The sequence below is a fragment of the Kogia breviceps genome, chromosome 12 (assembly GCF_026419965.1).
Source record: "Kogia breviceps isolate mKogBre1 chromosome 12, mKogBre1 haplotype 1, whole genome shotgun sequence".
Lineage (NCBI taxonomy): Eukaryota > Metazoa > Chordata > Mammalia > Artiodactyla > Physeteridae > Kogia > Kogia breviceps.
Genome location: NC_081321.1, coordinates 85,523,930 through 85,546,243, shown reverse-complemented (window position 1 = coordinate 85,546,243; position 22,314 = coordinate 85,523,930). Strand labels below are relative to the sequence as shown.

At 47.2% G+C, this 22,314-nt stretch overlaps 1 protein-coding gene across 1 annotated transcript in view; it reads right to left on the bottom strand.

Annotated features, from left to right (window-relative positions):
* The window catches only part of STAB2 (stabilin 2), a 148,144-nt gene that overhangs the window by 99,004 nt on the left and 26,826 nt on the right, over window positions 1–22,314 (bottom strand). The window contains exons 6-13 of the mRNA XM_059080137.2: window positions 21,443–21,538; window positions 16,282–16,407; window positions 14,588–14,784; window positions 12,657–12,790; window positions 5,288–5,421; window positions 3,302–3,384; window positions 1,749–1,898; window positions 338–481 (exon numbers count right to left, since the gene is read on the bottom strand). Of these exons, the coding sequence (XP_058936120.1) occupies window positions 338–481; window positions 1,749–1,898; window positions 3,302–3,384; window positions 5,288–5,421; window positions 12,657–12,790; window positions 14,588–14,784; window positions 16,282–16,407; window positions 21,443–21,538 (1,064 nt within the window). The remainder of the gene's footprint in view (window positions 1–337; window positions 482–1,748; window positions 1,899–3,301; window positions 3,385–5,287; window positions 5,422–12,656; window positions 12,791–14,587; window positions 14,785–16,281; window positions 16,408–21,442; window positions 21,539–22,314) is intronic.

Genomic DNA, 22,314 nt, shown 5'->3' with positions numbered 1-22,314 from the left:
AACATGAAAAGACTGATGACAGAGTTTACATGTAAGTGTGGATCTCCTCCATAAAGCACAAGGGGTAAATTTTCACGACAGCTGGTCTGAGTTGTCAGGTGTGGCTATGAAAAAGGTCACAAAATCATCATCTTTCCTACACTTACTCTATGCCTTTCTTTCTCTCTCAGAGGTGCCCAGAATTCTACTAAAACCAGAAATTATCCCATTTTCCCCATGGTTGGGGTCCTAGTACAAGCACATAGTACTGGCATTCATTTTCTTCTTGGGAGTGACTCTCCAGGGAGCAAAGGGAGATGGATTTGAGGTGACGTCACTTCTACCTGAAATATCTCACCTCAGTATTGCTCTCAAACGTGGGCGCCACCTTGTCCATGGCTCTGTCGAGGATGTGCAGGAGCCCGTTGGAAGCAATTATGTTCCCTTGTATAATTTTGACCTTCTTTTTGCCTCCACAGAGTTTAAGCTTCAGGTGACTGTCCTAAAAACACCAAGGAAAAATAAAACTTAATGTGTGCCCTCGAAAAATCGAGCACTGGATTAGAAGAAGTCTTAAATCCTTGGGTTCTGCCATTTATTGGCTGTGTGATCTTGGATGAGTGGCTTATCCCCCAAATGGGAATGATGGTTTCTGCTCAGTTGAGTTCACAGGTCTTTCATTAAGATCAAATGAGATAACATATGAAATCACTTCTGACGACCAGTGATTGCTCAGTGAGAATAAGGCATCATAGTCTCCCCGCCACAGACGGCAAGCTACAAAAAGGCCCCAAACTATTCAATTTATCGTAAATTCATGACCTACTTTAGTGTTTTGGATGGAAGAGGCCACACAGTAAAACATATTTGTTGAATGAATAAAGGAATGAATGCATGTCCTTGTGAGAAAGGAAACCGCATCTTCCTCTGTCTGTCTGTCTGTCCACCCATCCATCCTCACACACACACACACAGTACAACCCACTGGTGAAGGATACAGGCTTTGGGGTCAGGCAGACCTGCTTTTGAATCGTGGCTCTGGCCCTTACTGTGCGACCTCTCAGTTTTCCCACTGGAAAAGCCTTCGCGGGGCTGTTGTGGGCCTTATGAAACACGAATCCAGATTTACCCCAGGACCTTGCATGTAGTAACTGCTCATTAATCTATCCTCTATTGATATTTGGTGAAATGCAACGGGATAGATCGTAACCCCTCCCCCCATACACACTCTCTCTGTTGACTGACCATGGGCCCTTCAGCTCAGTCAAATCACAAAAAGAGTTATTTGTGAAAGGGGAGGAAGATATTTTAAAAACAAAACAGAATTAATGGCATTAGGAGAGATGCAGTGTTGAGCTGGAGAAGATGGATAAACCCCAGCAATCTAAAACAGACAATCCGTTTCCTTTCGTCAGATGAGTGCTGATCTGGCTTTCTGCTGATGCTTCCAGGAAAAAGGTTTACTGTAAATTTCTCCTTCCTGCTGGCAGTTGAGTGATGGTTGCCTTGAAAACTAATTCAGGCCACAGCGAAATCACTTTACAATTCCCTTTCTGTAACAGTACACCCCTCTCCTACCTGACCCTTTCCAGTGTTGCTCTCCATTTTTTTTTTTTCCTGTTTAGGGAAGTGCTCTGACAAATAAGGAACACGGACAGAAGTTCTTCGGAACCTTTCATGACCCCCGGACACCAAGAGAGAGCACTGGCTATGGCCATCGACTCAGTGACCAGCTTCCCTCTGGGAGTGAAAATCAGAGAGACCCTCACCTTATCACCACTGAAGATTTCCCCTGACTTTCCGGTCAAAGTATAGAATGTGTCTGTGCTATTCATTTGCTCCGTGCTCATCTGCCCAGCAATTATGTGGAGTTTCACAAAGTACTGAGCAGCTTCGGTATTCAGCAAAAGCTCTTTTACCTGAGAAAAGAAAGCCGATTCCTTCAGTCTCTTCTGTGGTTTGAAGGGGAAAATGAGGTTTGTGATTCAGGTTATGACTTGTTTAGCATCAAACACATCAAAAGTTAGTTCACCCTGACTTGAGTTTGGGCTCTTTCAGATACAGATGACTTTCCCAGAGATAAGCTGCCCTGAGCCAGGCCTTGAAGGGAGCAGAAATCTGGAGGTGAGGCACGGTGTGCCCTCAGACCACGGGGGGTGCTCTGGGAGGGAACCGGGCATCGTGGGGAGAGCATAGCGCTGGGGCCAGGGGGACCAATGTGGTCGGCGGGTGCTGAGGGGTCAGTCACCTTGAGCCCGGGAAGCAGCTGGGAATGAAATGTGAAATTGTGTGGAAAGACCCAGTAGAGTGAACCGATGGAGCTTTTGAAGAGCAAAATTCAGATTTTCGAAATCCTTTGGATCCAATTGACGTTTTGTCAATAGTATATTGTCAACAATCACTCAGAGACCTTTTCTCAACTCTGTGTAAATTCAATCTGTATATTAAACAAGAGACCACATGCAAAGTGTCCAGCCCAGATGCCTTCAATATTCACTAGTTCTCCTTCCCCACAGGAGACACGTGAGTGCATCTCTGAAGATTAATGACAGATTCGTCTTGGGCAGATGAATGGTGGTGGCATATTAGGAGGAGAGAGTCTGAAACTTGCTGGGTGTTCACTGAATGCAGCACAAATTATGATCACAAAATATCTTGGATATTTTTGTGATCGTATATAAACCAATAAATACCAATTTCACACAAATCCGTGTGTTCATGACCTACATTAAACCAAATCTAACTATTGCACCGATACCATGGGAAACCTCCACTGGGCACTGTGGGTTTCATTCCCACGGGTTGACATTATCTGAGACAGCAGCTGCTTACATTGAAGACTACAATTCTCTTCTAGTGTCCCCTACCACTGTTACCATTTATGATGATTTTAAAGAAACAAATACCTAGCTGGTATGTTAATTTAGTTCTTTCTGTGGGAAGTGAGCAGTTTTTCATTATGCAAATCTTATTTATCACGTGACTACAGTTGAGAACCCTTGGTGATTACCCTTGAGGGGTAATGAATGGAAGGGGGCATTGAGAGAGTCTTTTAGGGAGCTGGAAATGGTCTTGCTAGAAACATCGACATGCACTTTGTGACAGTGCATTGAGTTGTGCACTTACTGTTTGTATACTATCCGTAAGGATGTTTTATTTTGCTCAAAGAATTTTACAAAAATATTGCCATCTCATCATCAGTAGGTTTAATTTTAATGGGGTTTCCCACTTTAAATAAAGAGGGTACTGTCTACTAAGGTGTTTTTTTTTTTTTTTTTACATTAGTCCTTATTTATAAAACAAGGTTATTTAAAATACTTACATTGAATCCTTTTAATCCCTTGTCTGTCGGCAACAGCATGGTAAACGGTCCCAGGTTACTCAGTGGCCAAGCATAGACTTTGTCTTAGGAGTTGAAATACACAAAGAAAGAAAACACCAAGTGGGTCAGTATCACATGAGGAGTAAAATCAGGCAATGCCCCTTGTGGTCCACTTAGACCCTCTGACTCCTGAGCTTCTCCGTTCTAATTGGTATTACGCAGGCCCTAGGTGAACTGGGAGGCTAAGAATGTGAGGCCCCCAAGTGTTCCTCACAACTGTCTGATTTTTCCTGTAGCCACAGTCTTGACTCAAAGATACCCTGGGATGAGAGGTTCCATGAGGGTCATGTGACAAAATCCTTGGACAACCCCTGCCCCTGTGCACGACTTTCTGAGTTGTTGCCATCTCAGTGAGCAAAGATGCAGGCCTTGCTTCATCAGCACCAGCTCAGAAGAGCCTCATTCTTGGGACTTCCCTGGTGGCATAGTGGTTAAGAATCTGCCTGCCAATGCAGGGGACACAGGTTCGAGCCCTGGTCCGGGAGGATCTCACATGCCGTGGAGCAACTAAGCCTGTGCGCCACAACTAGTGAGCCCGGGTGCCACAACTACTGAAGCCCGCGTGCCTAGAGCTCGCGCTCCACAACAAGAGAAGCCACCGCGGTGAGGAGCCCGCGCACCGCAACGAAGAGTAGGCCCCGCTCGCCGCAACTAGAGAAAGCCCGTGCGTAGCAACGAAGACCCAATGCAGCCAAACATAAATAATTTTTTTAAATAAGTGCCTCATTCTTGGTTTAATGCTTTGTCGTTGCCATTGTGAAATGCTCAATACTTTTTGAACAAAGACCCCTGTCTTTTCATTTTGTATTGGGCTCTAGAGATTTTATAGCTGGTCCTGTCCCATGCCCCTGGAGAGGCGGGGACAGCAGGATGGGCTCTGTGCTCTCACACAGGAGGCAGTGTGCCCCGCACCTCACAAACGGGGCAGGTGACAGGGTGACTGGACTTTGTCCAGGGAAATGTCTAAAGATCACTGTCCCCCTTGTCTGCTCTCACTGATATTCTAAGAGTGTGTAGAGGAAGGCGGGAGAGCCCTGAGGACTGCCAGTAATGCCTGACTCCCTGGGGGGTGTCTTGCAAAGAGCAGGTCATTTGTGTAGGAGGCACATTATTTGCACTGAGGACACAGCAATGACCAGCTCAGAACACTTCCTTCTCCACCCGTGCCCTTTCTGGGAAATCATGCTTGGTGACTGGTCAGTTCTAGATGCTGATATTTTAAGGATTCTGGTGATTGCTCAAGCCTGGGTTTTATTTCTTGTCGACTGGCAAAATTTGTGTTTTACTGGAAATCTTGTCTGACGCTGTGATCAGCTATATTTCATTCTTATGGGAGTGCGAGGTCATGACCTCTAGAGGGTGTTCGGAAAGGCAGGAGGGTGTTTTAGGCTGTCACCCTGTCTGGGGGCTGGCAGAGAATGTGTCACTATAAGACTGTTAGTGGCTGGGGGACCAAGGATGCTAAACACCCAGCGATATGTGAGATGGTCGGTCGCACACCACCAAGACCCTGCCCCACATTCAAGTGGCCCCTTCACTGAGGAGCATGGACAGTACCTCCCAGTACTACCTGCCAACATTGGTTCCCATCTGGAGGACCCATAAGGTCAAGGGAAAGAGGATGGCTTCCATCCTCACATCGGTAGCTGCCTATCTCACTGTTGTTGCAGACCTGTTAATCGACGGTGACCCCAGGACCTTGTCCTTAGCTGCTGCATTGCTGGATCTCTTGGCACTAACTCTCATCTCCTTGGAACAGCTGCTTGTCCTTTTCCTCCCACTTGCCCTTCCTAGAAAGGGCTGATCCCAATAGACAAGACTTGCCTATCCTGCACACCCCTTTCTGAGTGACTGTGTGTCTGGCAGATGTTCTTGCCAATCAGAGGACTGCTCTTTCTGTGGAAATGTGCACCCATGGCTGTGTACCCAGGAGTGAGATGAAAGAGGTCAGCCTTCCTTGCCATTTTCCTCCGGGTTCAGTGTTTAATTCTCTGAGTCGCTCCATGATGTTTCCGTAACACGTCGAGCCATCGCCAACGTAACCTTTGCGGCAAGTGCATCTACAGAGAGGGGGAAAACACACTTTCAGGGTCTCAAAGCCATTGGATGTTGAGGTCATACAGTCCAAACCCCTCACTGTGCAGATGGGGAAGACTGGGACAGTCAGACTGGATGCTCAGAGCGGGACAGAGACAAGGCCAGAAGAGGGGGACAAATACAAGTGAGCATTCCTAGTGTACTGGCTGACATAGGGCAGCCCCACAGGAAATGGACATGTAATAAATTATGTGTGTATATGTAAACACTAGATAACTCTGTGTATTCTTTGTCTCAGTATTTTTTCAAAGTATAAGCAAGAGCCCATGTATATCAGAAGCACTAGGAGTACTTACTATAAATGTAGAGTCTTGGGCTTCCCTGGTGGCGCAGTGGTTGGGAGCCCACCTGCCGACGCAGGGGACGCGGGTTCGTGCCCCGGTCCGGGAAGATCCCACGTGCCGCGGAGCGGCTGGGCCCGTGAGCCATGGCCGCTGAGCCTGCGCGTCCGGAGCCTGTGCTCCGCGGCGGGAGAGGCCACAGCGGTGAGGGGGGCCGCGTACCGCAAAAACAAAACAAAAAAAATGTAGAGTCTAGATCCCCACTGCAGAACCACGAAATCAGAATAAGCTGCTGAAGCCAGCCTCAAGTAAAGAGTCAGCGCTGTGGATCTGCTTGGAAGACTCTTCCCCTCCCTTTCCTTCCTGAGGTCTCTGCTCACTGTTCCTTCTCAGGGAAACCACCCTAGATTTTCCATCCCCTTTGCCATCCCTTTGTAGATTGTGTCCTCTTCAGTGTGCCACGTAGCTCTTTTCTGCAGCACCAGTCCCAGTTGTAATTTTATCTAACGTGTGTGGTTTTTTGATTAAGATCTGCTTCTCCATCTAATTTGAGGAAAGAACAAGGGCTATGTGTGTAATTATTCACTCTCATAACCCCAAGATCTAGTACAAGGCTTGGTCCATAGTGGGTATGTAATTAATAGTTGTAAAATAAGTAGTAATTGAATTAAAAGAAATATGTAAACAATGAAAGTCACAGAATCTTATATGATAGTTTAGGTTCACAAAAGAGAAATGGAGTTAAAGATGCAGTTAAAAAGGCACTAGTGGGCTTCCCTGGTGGCACAGTGGTTGAGAGTCCGCCTGCCGATGCAGGGGACACGGGTTCGTGGTCCGGTCTGGGAGGATCCCACATGCCGCGGAGCGGCTGGGCCCGTGAGCCATGGCTGCTGAACCTGCGCGTCCGGAGCCTGTGCTCCACAATGGGAGAGGCCACAACAGTGAGAGGCCCATGTACCGCACACACACACACAAAAGTAGGCACTAGCCATGGTGTGCTGGTAGATGTTAGACATCCAGCTCTCCAGGGGAAAAAAATAGCCCTGATTTGCAGCATTTGCCCATTTCCCATGGTTCATACTCCCACCCTGGCCAATCTCAAACTACTGTGACACTAGCCAGCCGGCACATTGCTGAAAACTTAATCATTGGCTCTTGTGACTCAGTAAGCCCTGGCTCTAGCACACCACTGCTACCTGGCAAAGACTGGTTGACAGCTGGCTGAAATTGGCAGGGTGCTGAGGAAGGGGACATTCACCAAAATCTTGGAGATAAGTGAGGAACCAAACAGGAGACAGGGGAAGAACATCTCAGAGAGGAGACAGGCAGGACGCTGTGGGCACGCCAACCACAGACATGGCTCATGTTTAGGAGAGGATTCCAGAGAACAATTATACACTCGCTAATCCATTTGTGTTTCTAAATTGGTCCCATGGCACACAGATAAATTTCCAACAGGTCTGCTGAACAGACATTTCTGAGTCTTAGCACCCCTTGCTTGGATGGCTGCAAGGACTCCCTAACTGGTCTTTCTGCCCTTAGTTTTCCGCTTCGTCAAATCAGTCTTTCACACAAGCCCCGAGGGATCTGTCCCAAAGGGAAATCTGGCATCTGTGTGCTTAACACTCTCAGGGGCTCCTTTTGTCTGCAGGATACAGTGTACATGCTTACCACGCAAGCAAGGCTTCAAAGGGTGGGGTGGGGGTGTCTCGCTTATGTGTGCTTCCTGCCTTCATGCAAATCCCAGCAACACCAAATCGCTTTGTTTTCTAGACTGTTACACCCTTCTCAGGCTGCGTGTCCTGCCGGGAGCGCTCTCACACCCTCCTCACAGCTCAGGTGTGACCTAGGCAGCCCTACCCGGCCTCCCTACTCACTCCCCCACCACAACCCATCGTACCAAAGTGACCTCTTCAGGGGTTCTACCCTCTGCCAGCTGGCACGCTCTCCTAGAACCTGGATCCCACCTTATTTCTCTCCCTTGTATTCCAGCACCTGGGACAGTGCCTCATTGTTGAACTGATTTCTTTCTTTCTTTTCTTTCTTTCTTTCTCTCTCTCCCTTCCTTCCTTTCTCTCTCTCTCTCTCTCTTTCTTATCTATCTATCTATCTATCTATCTATCTATCCATGGCTACGTTGGGTCTTCGCTGCTGCACACAGGCTTTCTCTCTAGTTGTTGCGAGCAGGGGCTACTCTCTTTGTTGTGCTGCGTGGGCTTCTCATTGCAGTGGCTTCTCTTGTTGCAGAGCATGGGCTCTAGACGCGCAGGTTTCAGTAGTTGTGGCTCACGAGCTTAGTTGCTCCGTGGCATGTGCGTTCTTCCCAGACCAGGACTCGAACCCGTGTCTCCTGCATTGGCAGGAGGATTCTTAACCACTGCGCCACCAGGGAAGCCCAAACTGATTATTTTCTAAGTACCTACTTAATTCTAGAAACTGAGCTAGGCAAGAGAGCTATAAAGATGATAACAACAGATACCTTGCTCTTCTAGCATCTCACATGCTGGAGATGAACCTGGAAGCAAATCACTTATGGCAACGTGATGAGGTTACTTAACATCTTTGAGTCCCAGTCTCCTCATCTATGAAATGGGTTTACTAACACCTTTAGGGCTGTCGATAGAAGAGACAATGCATGGAAAACAGCTGGCACGGTGACGGACACATAGAAAAAGCTCAGTACTTGGCAGATGATGAACGACAATGACAGGAGAGTCTGGGATACAGCAGGACAAGTCCATAACCAGATGACTCGAGTTCCATAGGAAGCGCTGTGATAGACTGAATAGGAGGAGGAGGGGCATGGAGGAGGAAGTGACTAATTCTGCCTGAAGAAATATGGAACAGGTTCTAGGAGGAAGTAATGTTTAAGCTAATTCTAAAAGGATGCATATGTGATTCCCGCCAGACAAATGACTGGGCGATCATTTACTGATTGAGCCTTAGGGGCTTTTATACAGCAGTTGCTCTAACCAGGGACAATTTTGCCACCACCCCTGCCCCTGCCCCTGCCCCGGGGACATCTGTCAGTGTCTGGAGACATTTTTGGTCATCACAACGGGGGTGAAGGTGCTACTGGCATCTACTGGATAGAGGGGACAGATGCTGCTCAACACGCTACAATATGCACAGGACAGTACCTACAACAAAGAGTTATCTGGCCCCAAAGGTCAATAGTGCCGAGGTTGAGAAAACTTGTTATGAAGAATCACTAAGGGAGATACGACCATGAAACAGTAGCTTATTTAATACAATCACATGACAGCTTCCTACTTAAACATCAACGCTTCTCTGTAAGTACTGAGCTTCAGGATGGTGAATGGAGGGAGGCTGAGAGGGAGACTGGTAACTCCTGGAAGTGACACAGTAGTCACTGTTGGAAACCAGTCCTGCTGCATGTGAAGTTAACAAAAAGACAAGTAACTTTTCTACGTTACTTTTCATATTTCTCTCTGAAAGTTCCCTAAGTTGTTATGAGGCCAGTGATCCATTTTGTGGAAAGAGACTTGACTTGTCTTTCCTAAGGATGGCAGGAGAATTCTATTTTAACGGTCTCTGCGCTGAATGGAACGTATGAAACATAAATATTCTTTAAATTTTAATTTAAAGTCTCGGTCCACAAGTCTGAGACTTTATGAGACCATTTTCTGACTCAGCTGGGCTACGGCCCATTCGTAGCATCACCTCTTTTATAAACTGGTTCTTCACCAGGTGTAAAGTTCTCACCTGCTGTCCCGGGGCTTTTAAAACACCCACAAGCCACCTGCATTGTATGTTATGAGATGGAATTATTTATATTCAAGGTTGGATAAAATTTAGTTAAATTATAAGGTGCCCCCAAAGTTCAGGGTGATAAATATTATAACAGAAGCATTCCAATTCCAGGGCTCTCTGGGAGCCCAGAGGGTGGGGCACCTGAGTGGAGCAGGAAGACAGGGGGGGCCTCAGAGAGGTGAAGACACTCAAGTTGACACTGCAGGATCAGCGTGTTAGTCTGACTCAGAGGAGGTGGGGAGGGAAGGACGGTCTAAGCTGGGGGACTACCAGGGTATGTTTGAAGAACAATAAACAGCTGAATAGCGGGCTTCCCTGGTGGCGCAGTGGTTGAGAATCCGCCTGCCGATGCAGGGGACGCGGGTTCGTGCCCCGGTCCGGGAAGATCCCACATGCCGCGGAGCGGCTGGGCCCGTGAGCCATGGCTACTGAGCCTGCGCGTCCGGAGCCTGTGCTCCGCAAAGGGAGAGACCACAACAGTGAGAGGCCCGCCTACCACAAAAAAAAAAAAAAAAAAAATAGCTGAACAGCACTAGAGCCAAGGGTGCGCTGACGGCAGTGGTGGAGGTAAAGCTGGCCCAGGCACACCCTCTGCAAACAGCCATCTTCGGCCATCCCCTGGGGGGAGTGGTCCCGGGAGGAGCCCGTGCAGGTTCCAGAGGCTGGTTTGGAGCCCTCTGAGCAGAGAATGAGGTCCTGGGTACTTGAGTGGGGTCTCTGACATGCCTTCTGGCTCTGGGAGATCACAGCCCCCTCGTCCTTCAGACTCCTTGCCCTGGTGTAGTCAGTGGGGGGCCAGAATGGGGTCCTCTGAAACGCAGTGCCCAGGTCTGAGGGTCACACTGCAGGGAACACGTCTGGAAGGGGCTGAGCTGGGGTGTGAAGCTGGGTCTGTCTGGGAAAGCCCATGCTCCTGCACGGTGCAGAGGCGCCGTACTGCTTTGGACAGGATTCTTGGGAAGATGGTTCACACCAAGGAATCCTAACCTGCACACGTCACATATAAACACTGTCATTCGCGTCACTAATGCTCCCAGAGCCTCCAGATTTCGGTGCTGTTTCCTGTACATTTGTACAGCTGGAATGGAAACCACATTTTCCAGGATGCCTTCTCTGTCACGTCCAGGCTTTTCAGACTCAAATAAGAGAGGAATGCCCTTCTCTTCTGTCATGCCTTAATCCCCACCTCTGCTACGTAAAAATAGAAAGGCACAATTTTAACTGACAGGAAGCTAATAAATAGTTCTTCTTAGTAATGATGAAAGTGAAGTGTAGAGTTTAAAGCAGGCTTATATACATTAACTTGGCAGCTCTGCCCAGGGAAATAGCTCCACCTGTCAGGGGAGGGAACTGTGGTTCCAGAAAGTTACGTGACTTGATCACCCCAGCTGTGAGTGGGGGAGCCCACACTGGAACCCATTCTTCTTTATTGGGTGGTCTTCTCTGACTAACGCAGCATGATTTTGAATATTCTGCATAGACTGATTGCCACATTGAGGAGGCATAAACAAAATAAATCCCTCTCCTGGGTGAACTAAATTATTGACAGCCCCATATTTTATCAACGTCACTCAGCCAGCTTTTAACATAGGCCTCTTCCCAGTTGAAGACAGTCAGGTCTTTGGAGGGGCGGGTGTCGAGAGGTTTGTGAGTGACACACAGACCCCCTAAAATCGATGGTTACTTCCACTGACATTCTAGGCACAAGTTTTAGTGCAACTTCTATTATTCTGATGCTCCAGTTTCATTTTTCTATTTTATCTCCTCAAACACAAAAGAAAGAAAGTGTTTAAAGTGTTCTACTCAAGCTTTCTCAGAGGGTGGTACCAAGTGTGCAAGCTGGCGGGTTCGGTTGTCAGTGTCAGAACCTGGGTTTCGGGAGAGAACGTGCCTGTATGCGTAGCTGTGTACGTGCCCGTACGTATGTCTGGGGGGGGGGTGGTTTGCGTGTGCACGGTGTGTAGGGAGTGATTTCTGCGTGCCAGGTTCCACTCAGAGACTGATGAACGTAACCTTATTTAATCCTCATCACAGCCCCAGTGGGAGGCACATTTGTCCCCCTTTTACGACAGAGGAAATAGAAGTCACAGAGTCAGGGAAGCAGCAGAGCTGGGGCTTGGATCCAGGGGTTCTGACACTCAGTCTCTTTCCTCTCCACCCACAGTTCATACAGATACACTTATCTGCCCAGAGACAACATAGTGATCATAAAACCTGTCTGGGAGAATCTACACATTCAAGACCCAGCTATAAAAGGAATGAGAGGGGGGCTCTGGAAGCACAGAAACTGTTCCGTGTCTACTGTGGCTTTGAGCTCCACTGCAGCAGAACAGGTTCTTTGCTGATGCTGGTGACAGTGAGAACCGAAAAGTGGCACCAAGATGCAAGCCTCCGTCTGGGAGTCAAAAGGCTTGGGTTCCAGGTTTGGTTCACCCACTGATAAAAGCAAAACACAGCTGGAGAGGAGCTTCCAGAACATTCTCTCATGAATCTTCACAACAACGGTATGAAGTAGACGCCACCGTGCTCATTTTATACATGGAGAAACTGAGGCCAGAGAGACCTCGTCACATTCCCCAGGTCACGAATCTGATAGATAGCCAGTGTGGAGACTCAAACCCAGGTCTCTAAACTCTGAATAGCATCTTCCCACCAGGCAAGCTGCCTCTGCCTCGGGAATTTTCACGCAAATATTGTAACTCACAGTAAACCCCTTCTTTTGAAACCTGGAGTCCGGGCAACACCACTCATGTGTATTCACTTTCCCATTGTTTTGCACCACTAACAAGCAATACTTCAGATTGAGGAAACAGGCAACTGCATTGGAGGTCAAACCTCTGTCATCACAACAGACATCTGTTTTCCCAGGGACGGTGGATTCTTTCTCCCACGCTCTGAGCACTTCATACCATGTTTTAGGCCAGGTGTTGGCACGGTCGTTAGCAAGGAAACCATTACTGAACGATTCGTGGATTATACAAAGAGGTATCGAGTCCCTCCCTACTGCCCTCCTTGCATCGTGCTACGTGAGGGTGGTGCAAGGCTGAATAAGACACGTTTCCTGTCCTCCCGAGAGGTTTCCGCATTGACTGGCCACCACCTTCACTGCTTGGAAAGATGGTGGTGGAATTAGGAAGCCTTACTTGGTGTGACCTGGCGCGATGGTGCTGCAGTTCGCGTCCCTGTGGCAGGGGTTCTTGGACTCACAGACGTCGGTCACGCTGCACCCCACTCCAGGGACAAAATCGCGGTAGTGTTCCGCACACTCGCAGTGAGCCTTCGGTCGGCGGGAAGAGAAGAGCAAAGAGGGTTCTCGTTAGTCACTTAGGCTGACATTCTTCTTAAATTCCTATCTTTATTCTGCTGTAAAAGCTGACTTGGGGTAGGTAGGTCTGAAGTGTGGGCTGAAGCTAAAATTTGTCAGCAGATCCAGAGTTGGAAATCACGTTCACATCTCATCTGTTTGGAAACTCATACACCTTGCTCGGAGTTCACACTTTCTTTGGTTTGCTAACCCTGGGCCTCCCTGGCACCACACTTCCCGCGTTTAGATTCAGGTGGGTAGAGACTGAGGCTCAGATGGGAGACATTATTTCTCTAGAATAGTGGTTTTCAACCGGGAGTCTCAACCCAAGGGACATTGGGCTCGTAGACATTTTTGACTGTGACAAGAGGGTGGGGGGACAGTGCCACAAGAGGCCAGGGATGCTGTTAAACATCATACAATGCACAGGATACTTCCGACAACAAAGAATTCTCAGGTCCCAAACGCTAATCGTGCCGAGGATGAGGAAGTTCTGGAATAATGAATGCACTGCTTCTGGGTGAACGATGGAGGGTTTCTAAGACTTGAAAATATGCCTTGGGACCCATTTTTAAAGTGACAAAGTATATGTTTTAATCTCACTCCCAAGGTCCTGGGGCTTTGGTTCATGATGTAACATGACTTTTCCCATAAGGGACCTCATTTAGAGGATGAGAATTTAGCCCTTTGAATTTCTTACAAGCCAGCCTGAGAAACTGATAGCAGAAATGTCATGTGATGTATTCTTTTTCTCGGACATGAGATCGGGTGGATTCTCTGCAGGGGACTCCAGGAGCATCCCCATGGGGTGCAGATTAGACTTCTGGGGACCCAGGACTGTGTTTGGTCAGACACTGAAGGCTTTCCTTTCACTCAGGCAGCAGTAGTCTCTTGTATGGTTGGGTTTCCTCCATTGGACACTTGACATGCAGTTGTGGCTGCAGTAGGCACCCACTAAATATTTGGTGGGTGAATGAGATATTGAGGAAAGGGCTCTTTGATCTGGACTCTGGAGCAAAGGTCTCCTGACTAGGCTGAATTTTACCAGTCAAGGTCATGACATGATTTAGAGAATCACATATGTCTCACTCCAGAGTATCTTCATTGCTCCCTACAAATCTGTCTGTGCTGCCTGACATTTTATCAGCATTCATCCCTTTGGGACAGAGTTTTTTGGTCCTAAGACTCCCCTCTCACTTTGAAAAGACATTAGAGAAACTGGAGGAATGCAGGTGAAAGTCAATTACATATTTTCCCAAGACTTCATTAACAGTTAATTTGTTAATAGAATTCAAGCTATGTGTATATATGTTGTCAATCATCAAACAGGACTGGGATGGAGGGGACAGTGAAGTGTTTTTTTTTTTTTTGGTACGCGGGCCTCTCACTGCTGTGGCCTCTCCCGTTGCGGAGCACAGGCTCCGGACGCACAGGCTCAGTGGCCATGGCTCACGGGCCCAGCCGCTCCGCGGCATGTGGGATCCTCCCGGACAGGGGCACGAACCCATGTCCCCTGCATTGGCAGGCGGACTCTCAACCACTGCGCTACCTGGGAAGCCCTACAGTGAAGTTTTGACTGGAGAACTGGGAAAGGGCGAGTTCAGAGGGTAGATCACGGCTCCCTGAGGTTGACCTCCACCCTCCGTGTGGAGGTCTGTCTGGACAGGAAGCCCGACCTGAGCATGGAAAGGGAGAACTGAGACGGCACAGTTTTACTTTCAGTGGGTGGTCCTACTTCTATGCTCATCAGTTCCAACATCATTAGCTCACCTGTCCGGGCCCATCATATCTGCACACCGTGGACTCTGTAGGGCAGTTTCCAAAGTTAACTTGGCAGGGGTCCACTGGTAAGCACACCTGGCCGTCCCCGTGGTAGCCTTCTTGGCACGTGCAACTGTGCTGATTTGGTCCTAGGTAGGTGCACCGAGCGTGAGGGTGGCAGATATTTTGTGAACATGGGTTGATGGCTGGAGAAGCAATGACAAAATAAGGTGGTTACCACGCTCAGGGAAGGAGAAGGAAAACTGAACTGTAAGGGGATGCAAATCACAGCTTATCCAAGCTGCAAAGGCAATTCAACAGTTTCAAGAGAGAGAGTAAAAAACATTTCATCTTACCCTCCTGATCACCCCCATTGACCAAAACGATTTATATATGGCCATTAGAAATTATAAGTACTGTGATGATGTATTATTATGCCATGCTATGTGTGGATTTAAATATAAAATCGCATGAAACAAAGCACTAATATTAATAGAATTTATAATACGTACTGGGCCTTTTTCTAAGCATTTGCCATATGTGAATTCAGTTAATCCTTACAACCCTCTAGCGTAGTTACTATTATTATCCCCATTTCATAGATAGGAAAATGGAGGCACAGGTGGGTTAAAGAATTTGTCCAAGGTCATATTGTTAGTAATAGGCAGACCTGGGATTTATACCCGGGCAGTCGGGCTCCAATAGCATGTTCATAACCAACACACAACCACTCATGAAGTGAAAGAGCATGAAAGGAAGTAAGGGGACTTCCCTCGTGGCGCAGTGGTTAAGAATCCGCCTGCCAAGGCAGGGGACACGGGTTCGATCCCTGGTCCAGGAAGATCCCACATGCCGCAGAGCAGCTAAGCCCGTGCACCACAACTACTGAGCCTGCGCTCTAGAGCCCACGAGCCACAACTACTGAGCCCACGTGCAACAACTACTGAAGCCCACGCGCCTAGAGCCCATGCTCCGCTACAATAGAGGCCACAGCAATGAGAAGGCCATGCATTGCGACGAAGAGAGGCCCCCGCTCACCTCAAGCAGAGAAAAGCCCATGCACAGCAGCAAAGACCCAACGCAGCCAAAAGTAAATAAATAAAACAAATTTATTAAAAAAAAAAAAAAAAGGAAGGAAGGAAGAAGGAAGTAAGAAACAAACTATATTCTATCTTAACATTGATTTAGGTGATATAGAAGAAGAAAAACTTACAGTTACTAGGGGGCAAGTAGAGGGGGAAGGGATAAATTGGGACACTGGGACTGACACATACACACAACTATATATAAAAGAGATAACTAATAAGAACCTACTGTATAGCACAGGGAAGTCTATTCAATACTCTGCAATGACCTGTACGGGAATAGAATCTAAAAGAAAGAGTGGATATATGTATAACTGATTCACTTTGCTGTACAGCAGAACTAACACAACACTGTAAATCAATTATACTCCAATAAAAATTAATTTAAAAAGTGTAAAAATCTACTTATGTGCCTTGATAACAAGAGAACTTGCCATTTATTGAAGAGCTACCACATGACGAGCATTTTGCTCAGAATTTTTAATATATGTCATTCAACTACACAGAGAGAAACAGAAGTGGTCATTGTGTTAATATTAAGAAGGTTGTGAGGTTTTCTTCTGTTGAGGAATCTAACCATCTCAATGAATAAACCAGCAGGATCGAAATTCTACTCACGCTCGCAGTGTCTGCCATTGCCTTTGTAACTGGGGATGCATTTGCATTCTAGTTTTGTTTCATCTTCGCTGGAAGGTGAGCATCTGGAATTTTCCGGGCAGAGCAAGGCTGCACATTCTGGGATGGCTGGAAAGGAAGATTGTTGAGGTAATGGCCTTAGTAGAACAACCAGTTCTAAAAAAACTCAACAAATGCAATATTCCCTATTATTACAAAAGCGACACAGACTCACTGTAACAATTCAAAAAATACAGAATGAGTAAAGCAAAAATTAGCTGTCTTCTTATTCTCATTCTCCCATCCCACTCCCCACATAACCAATGTTAACAACCAATATAATACATTTATGTATAAGATTTTCAAAAAATGAAATGGAATCCTGTTAAAATATTTAGGAACTTGATTTTTAATTTAACAATATATTATGGAAGTAGGTAAGGGTGTACCTTAATCTCTAACGACTGCATAGTATTTTTTTAAATAAGATAGATGGGGCATAGATGGCTGTTAAAAACTATAGAGTCTGGCGTAATTAGCCAACTTGCAAAGCGAACAAGTTGGGCTGACACAGTCACATGGTTGCTGCTAGAAGATATAAGATGCCCGGGTCAGAGATAAAGGACCATGTATCACTCACATCAGGAGCGGTAGCCAGAATGTCAGCATTTTTGGACCAGTTCTTCCAAGCCCCGGTTCCCACAGGGCAAAGCAAAGAAGGCCATACTGAGACCTGAACAGGCAGTGGATTTCATTACAGAAGAGGAGCCCTGAGCTTAGGGAATGGAAACGCTTTCTTGTTTGTTTTTAAATAATAGGCAATGTATTACTTGGGGCCCAGGCAAGAGAGAGAAACCATGCAATTATTTGAACAGTGAGAATTTTAGTGTAAAGATGCATGAACAGGGTGGAATAACAGGGAATTGGCTCCTGACAGCTAAAAAGAGCTCAAAAGAATAAAGGAATGGAAGGAAAATAAAGAGCAACCACTCCTCTCGGGTTAAGATAAGAGTAAGTCCTCCCCTTCCAGAGCTGAGACCCGGATGTCACTGGCAAGGACACGGCCTTGGTCACTCTACGGCAGAGAGGCTGCTGACGTGTCCGCTGGTGACACTTGCCGGAGGCCATCCCTCTGGGGCCCCAGGCAAGGTCATCCACAGGGAGCTGCCAAGCCTGGGAAAGCGGCTTGCCTCTGGATGCTACTGGAAGCAGGGGCTGAGAAGCCCACCTTCCCAGAAGCGCGGTGCACTCCTGTGCGTGACCGGGGCAGGGGTGGTCTGAGGGGCCAGCTGTGTGGCATATGGAGGTGGCTGGTCAGCTCTCTGGAGGGCTGGCCCTGCAGGGCCCTTGCTGTGCATGGGGCTGAGGGGAGGCTGTGCAGAACGGCTCCTGAACCGGGCCACCAGCCTGCACTGTCTAGGGTTCCTGGTTATGCTGCTGCCGCCGAGTCAAGCTCTAGACAAGGTATGCAGCGGTCAGATACTGGAGGATGCTAAGCCTTGCCAGAGCCTAGTGCTGGACAGACTGCAGGGCGGAGCAAAGCCGTGTTCTTCAGGAGCCTGGTGAGCGGGCTAAGCCAGAAACAAGAAAACTCTTGCTTCTTCGGTGTCCCTTTAGCGCCCTCTATTGGTAAGGCTTCACATCTTACTGGCTGACAAATGAGAAATATTCCAAAGCCCACCTTCCACATTCACAGAGCAGGCAAAAAGGGTGAATCTGGAGCTGAGAGGCAATCCGCTGATAACTGGCACAGGCAGTAAGCGCGCCCGCACTTGTTCCCGAGGGAGGTCCTATATCTTCCAAGGCTGTTCGCTCTACAAACATCCTTGTAGAGATGCTGGAACAAAGGGCGGTCAGTGTGCTGTTCTCAAGATGTGCACAAATGTGATGTATGCGTTTGTCTCCCAACAGTGGCCAGTTGAATCAAAAATTCACAGAGAATATCCCCTCACCTCTTCCATAAAGTAGAATTGTTGCTGAGAAGGGGCTGCCCTTTCAGGATCGCGTTTTCCACCCCTCTTTGCATCCAGGTGGGGTTATATGACTAGTCTATGTTGATGGAATATTGGAAGTTCTAAGTATTATCCTCGACTTTATAAGCAGACGCTTCTCTACACTCTCTCCTTCCTTCCGTGGCTCAAAGCAGAGCACTCGGAGGTGCTACAGCATGGCAGACGCATGCAATGGAAGGCTCTGGATCCCTAAACACCATGTGGTGGGGAGCTGGTGGGGAGCCAGGAACACCCACATTGGACTGCTACATTAGTAAGAAATATACCTCTGTTGTGTTAAGCCAGAGGTTCCCCAAATTCCCAGGTCACAGTGCCCTTCGTGTTTCAGTATTTTTTTCACGGGACCCCAATACAAAAGAAATATCTACCGGTTCATTTACTAAGTTGTTAGAACCAAAGAATTCAGTGACTACTTATGCCATGATAACGTAGTAGCCACCTGAAAAAGTAATATGGTTAATAGGAAGATTAAATATTTTATTTCGTTCTTAAACAACCACATTTACTTACTAGCGGGACACGTGAGCTTGTTGGGGATGGCACAACTTCTTCAGCCTTGGAATCAGATTGGAAACTACCACCCTCCTTCCAGTTAAAATGATGTTTGCATGGTGCTTACTTTTTCACCACAGTGACCACTGGAAATGGAGCTTTGTAAAGAAATGATACCATCGGACAAAATGTAGTGCTACCTAATGTAGAAATTGTGTACTAACTCAGGTTAACATTTCATACGATATTCTACAGATGTATCACCGTTTCCCACAGAAATTAAAAATATCCCATAGCAGCCCTGTGAGTTTGATGGGGTACTTTGGGATGCCTTGGTGCAGTTTTGGAACTGTAGTGTTAAGCCATTGGATCTTCGTGTTGATGTCTTTCAGCAGCTGGCATTCTTCTAACTAGAATAGGATGCACCACAGTTCACTCAACCACTTCCTACTCACGGACGTTCAAGTTGTTTCCAGCTTGCTTTGTTCTTAAAAACAATACTATCATGAGTTTCTCTGCACATATATTCTCACCTACCCACCCTTCCAGTCCTCCAGGTAAATTCCTAGAATTGGGGCTGTAGCCTCAAACTGTAAGCAGCCTTTAAAATTTAATAGATACATTTCCCTCATAGATTGTAGCAATTCACACCCCCACTGACAGTACCATAATTTTTCTCACACCCACAGATAGATATTACCTAGCTTTTCAACCTGTGTAACACAGTGGGCAAAAAACCAGAACCACACCAAAACAAAACCTCCCAAACTCCAAAGTACTACTTCATTCTGGTTTTAATTTGCATTTCTGTGACTCCTAGTGGGGTTAAGCACCTCTTCTATGCTTGTTGGCCAGTTTTCATTTCTTCCTGAGAATCAGCTGCTCCTTGGCCGATTGTAAAGGTGGGCTCATGGACTTTCTATTATAAAAACGTTTCTGCCGTGCGGATTGCAAATATTTTTGTCCCAGTCTATTTATCTTCTGACTCAATAGAATTATTTTGTCATTTGGAAGCAAATCTTTTCATGCTGTCTATTAGGCTGGCTTCTGAGGTGGATCTCTGGTCTTATTAAAAAGCGTTTTGTGTTTGTGTTTTTGGTTTTGGTCATGAGTCCACTGGGCAGTACAGGAGTCGCTGGGGAAGGAGGCTGACTGAGGGCTATGGAAAGGGTCCACCCTAACCACCTGAGTTTCATGCTGCCGTTGATTCATATTGGTTGTGTGCATGTCTGTCTCTTCCACAGGAAGAAGGCAGAGGCTGTCTTTTATTCATCCTCCTTTCTACCACTGCTCATATCTTCTCGACGACTTTCAATAAAGCGAGTTTGAATTTGTTGAATTTGATTCTTGTCTAATCCTTTATTTTACAGACCAGGAGAATAAAATCCAGAGGATAACTTAAGTGAAGCTATTGTCACAGGCAGCATGTCCAATTTCCTAGTGGCTAAGCTCCAAATTCACCCTTCATCACCTGCTCTGTGATAACGGGCTGGACTCCGAACATTTCTCCTTTGCAAGGATATGTTAATCTTGGCCAGTAGAGGGCGCCAGAGGGATACTGCAGGAGGAAGGGGCTCCTCTTGCCGGGTCTGCTGTGCAGTGTCGTGCTTCTGCTGTGTTTGCTGCTGTTGCACAGCCTGTCAGTGGTGTGGGTGTGTGAGGACATCCAGTGATGCCCTGTCCCAACTGTGCACTCCGAGTGCACAGTTCATCGGTGACCTTGCATCCCTGGCCTGGACCCGGTGGCCACCTTCCCACAGCCCTCCCCATGCACAGACGTTGAAGGTTCCAGGTTTAGCAGCCATGGTGCCCCAACTCCCTCTATCCCCTTGTCCCCCAGCCTTGGCTCACCGGTGCCCTGAGGGCTGTTGCCTGCCTGCTGGGTGACTGTACTCCCACGCTGGCTTGGGCAAACCAGAAAACTTCTCCTCTACTAAGTGGGCTGCCACCACCCCTTCTCCAGCAAGATTTGAGCCAAGCCTTGGGGATGGCCGTCCCCTTCCAAGTTTGCCCTTCTCTGTTATGCCCCATCAGCCCTACGGTGCACTTTGCATTTTTATAGCCACTCTCTTATCATAGCTTCCTAATTCTTTATATTACACTTCCCTTGCTGCAATCACCCTGTGGTCTCTATCTTTTGATTAAACCCAGTGTGATCGACTATTTAGAGAATTTCAATGACTTGAGTCCCAGCTCACTTATTTCCTATTTTGTGAACTTTGGTGAATCATTTAGCCTTGGTGAGCCTCCAATTCCTGTTGATGTGCTCTGTCTGTGAGACCTATAATGGAGAACATGCCTTATCTCCCTTTTCAGGTACCTAACTCGTTGCAATGGCCCCAATATCTTCCTCTCCAGTCTTTCCTCACACTGCCACAAGCTTGGCCTTCCTAAAACATAGCTACAGCCATATCACTGCGTTGTTCCCAAGTCTTCCGTGACTTCCAATATTCTATACGATCTCTCCCCTCCCCTCCCTTCCCCTCCCCTCCCTTCCTCTCCTTTTGTCCCCTTTCTTTTAAAATTTTTCCCTATCTTCCAGCAAAACATTTGATGGCACGTCACACGTGTAGAGCCCCAGTACACGCATGCACAACTGAAATGCATATGTCTGTGCCCATGTGATCTGGCGTGGTATTAAGGGAACCAGTAGTACTTACGCTTGTCACAGTTGGGGCCGGTGTACCCAGAGTAGCATTCACAGGTCCCATCGCCACGTATTCCACTGTTGCATACTCCATGCACACAGCTGCACACTGCAGACAGAAAATGGGAATTTTTCGTTACCTGATGTAGACGTTGTCCAAAGATTCTGGAAGGATACTGTTTCAGATAGTGTTTATTGAGATTCGGCTTGATGAAGTGGGGAAAACCATGGGTTTGAAGCCCTAGAGACCCTAGTTTGAACCTTGGCTTCTTTTCATTAGCTTCAGTTTACAGTAAGTCCCCACATATGAACAAGTTCCATTCCGAGAGTGGGTTCGTAAGACCGATTTGTTCGTAAGTCCCACAAAGTTAGCCCGGGTACATAACTAACACAATTGGCTATATAGTCCTGTACTGTAATAGGTTATAATAATCCTCACACAAATAATACATAAAAACAAACACAAAGAAAACGTTTTTAATCTTACATTACAGTCCCTTGAAAAGTACAGTAGTACAGCACAACAGCTGGCATACAGGGGCTGGCATCGAGTGAACAGGCAAGGAGAGTTACTGACTGGAGGAGGTGGGAGATGGCAGAGCTGAAGGATCGTCAGCAACAGGAGACGGAGGGCAAGCTGCAGTTTCATTCATGCCTGACGTGGATGGCACAGGTTCTGGTTCCTTGCTGGCACCAGATGCACGTTCACATCTTTGAAAGTTTGCAACTTGAAGGTTCGAACTCTAAGGTTGTTACATGTCCCACCTCAATCCCCTGTCCTTCATCTCCACGGGAACTGTCCTCCTTCAGGTCCTTACCTTGTTTTGCCTGGACTATTGCAGTAGCACTTTACCTGGACTCATTGTTCGATTTCTCACCTCTCCA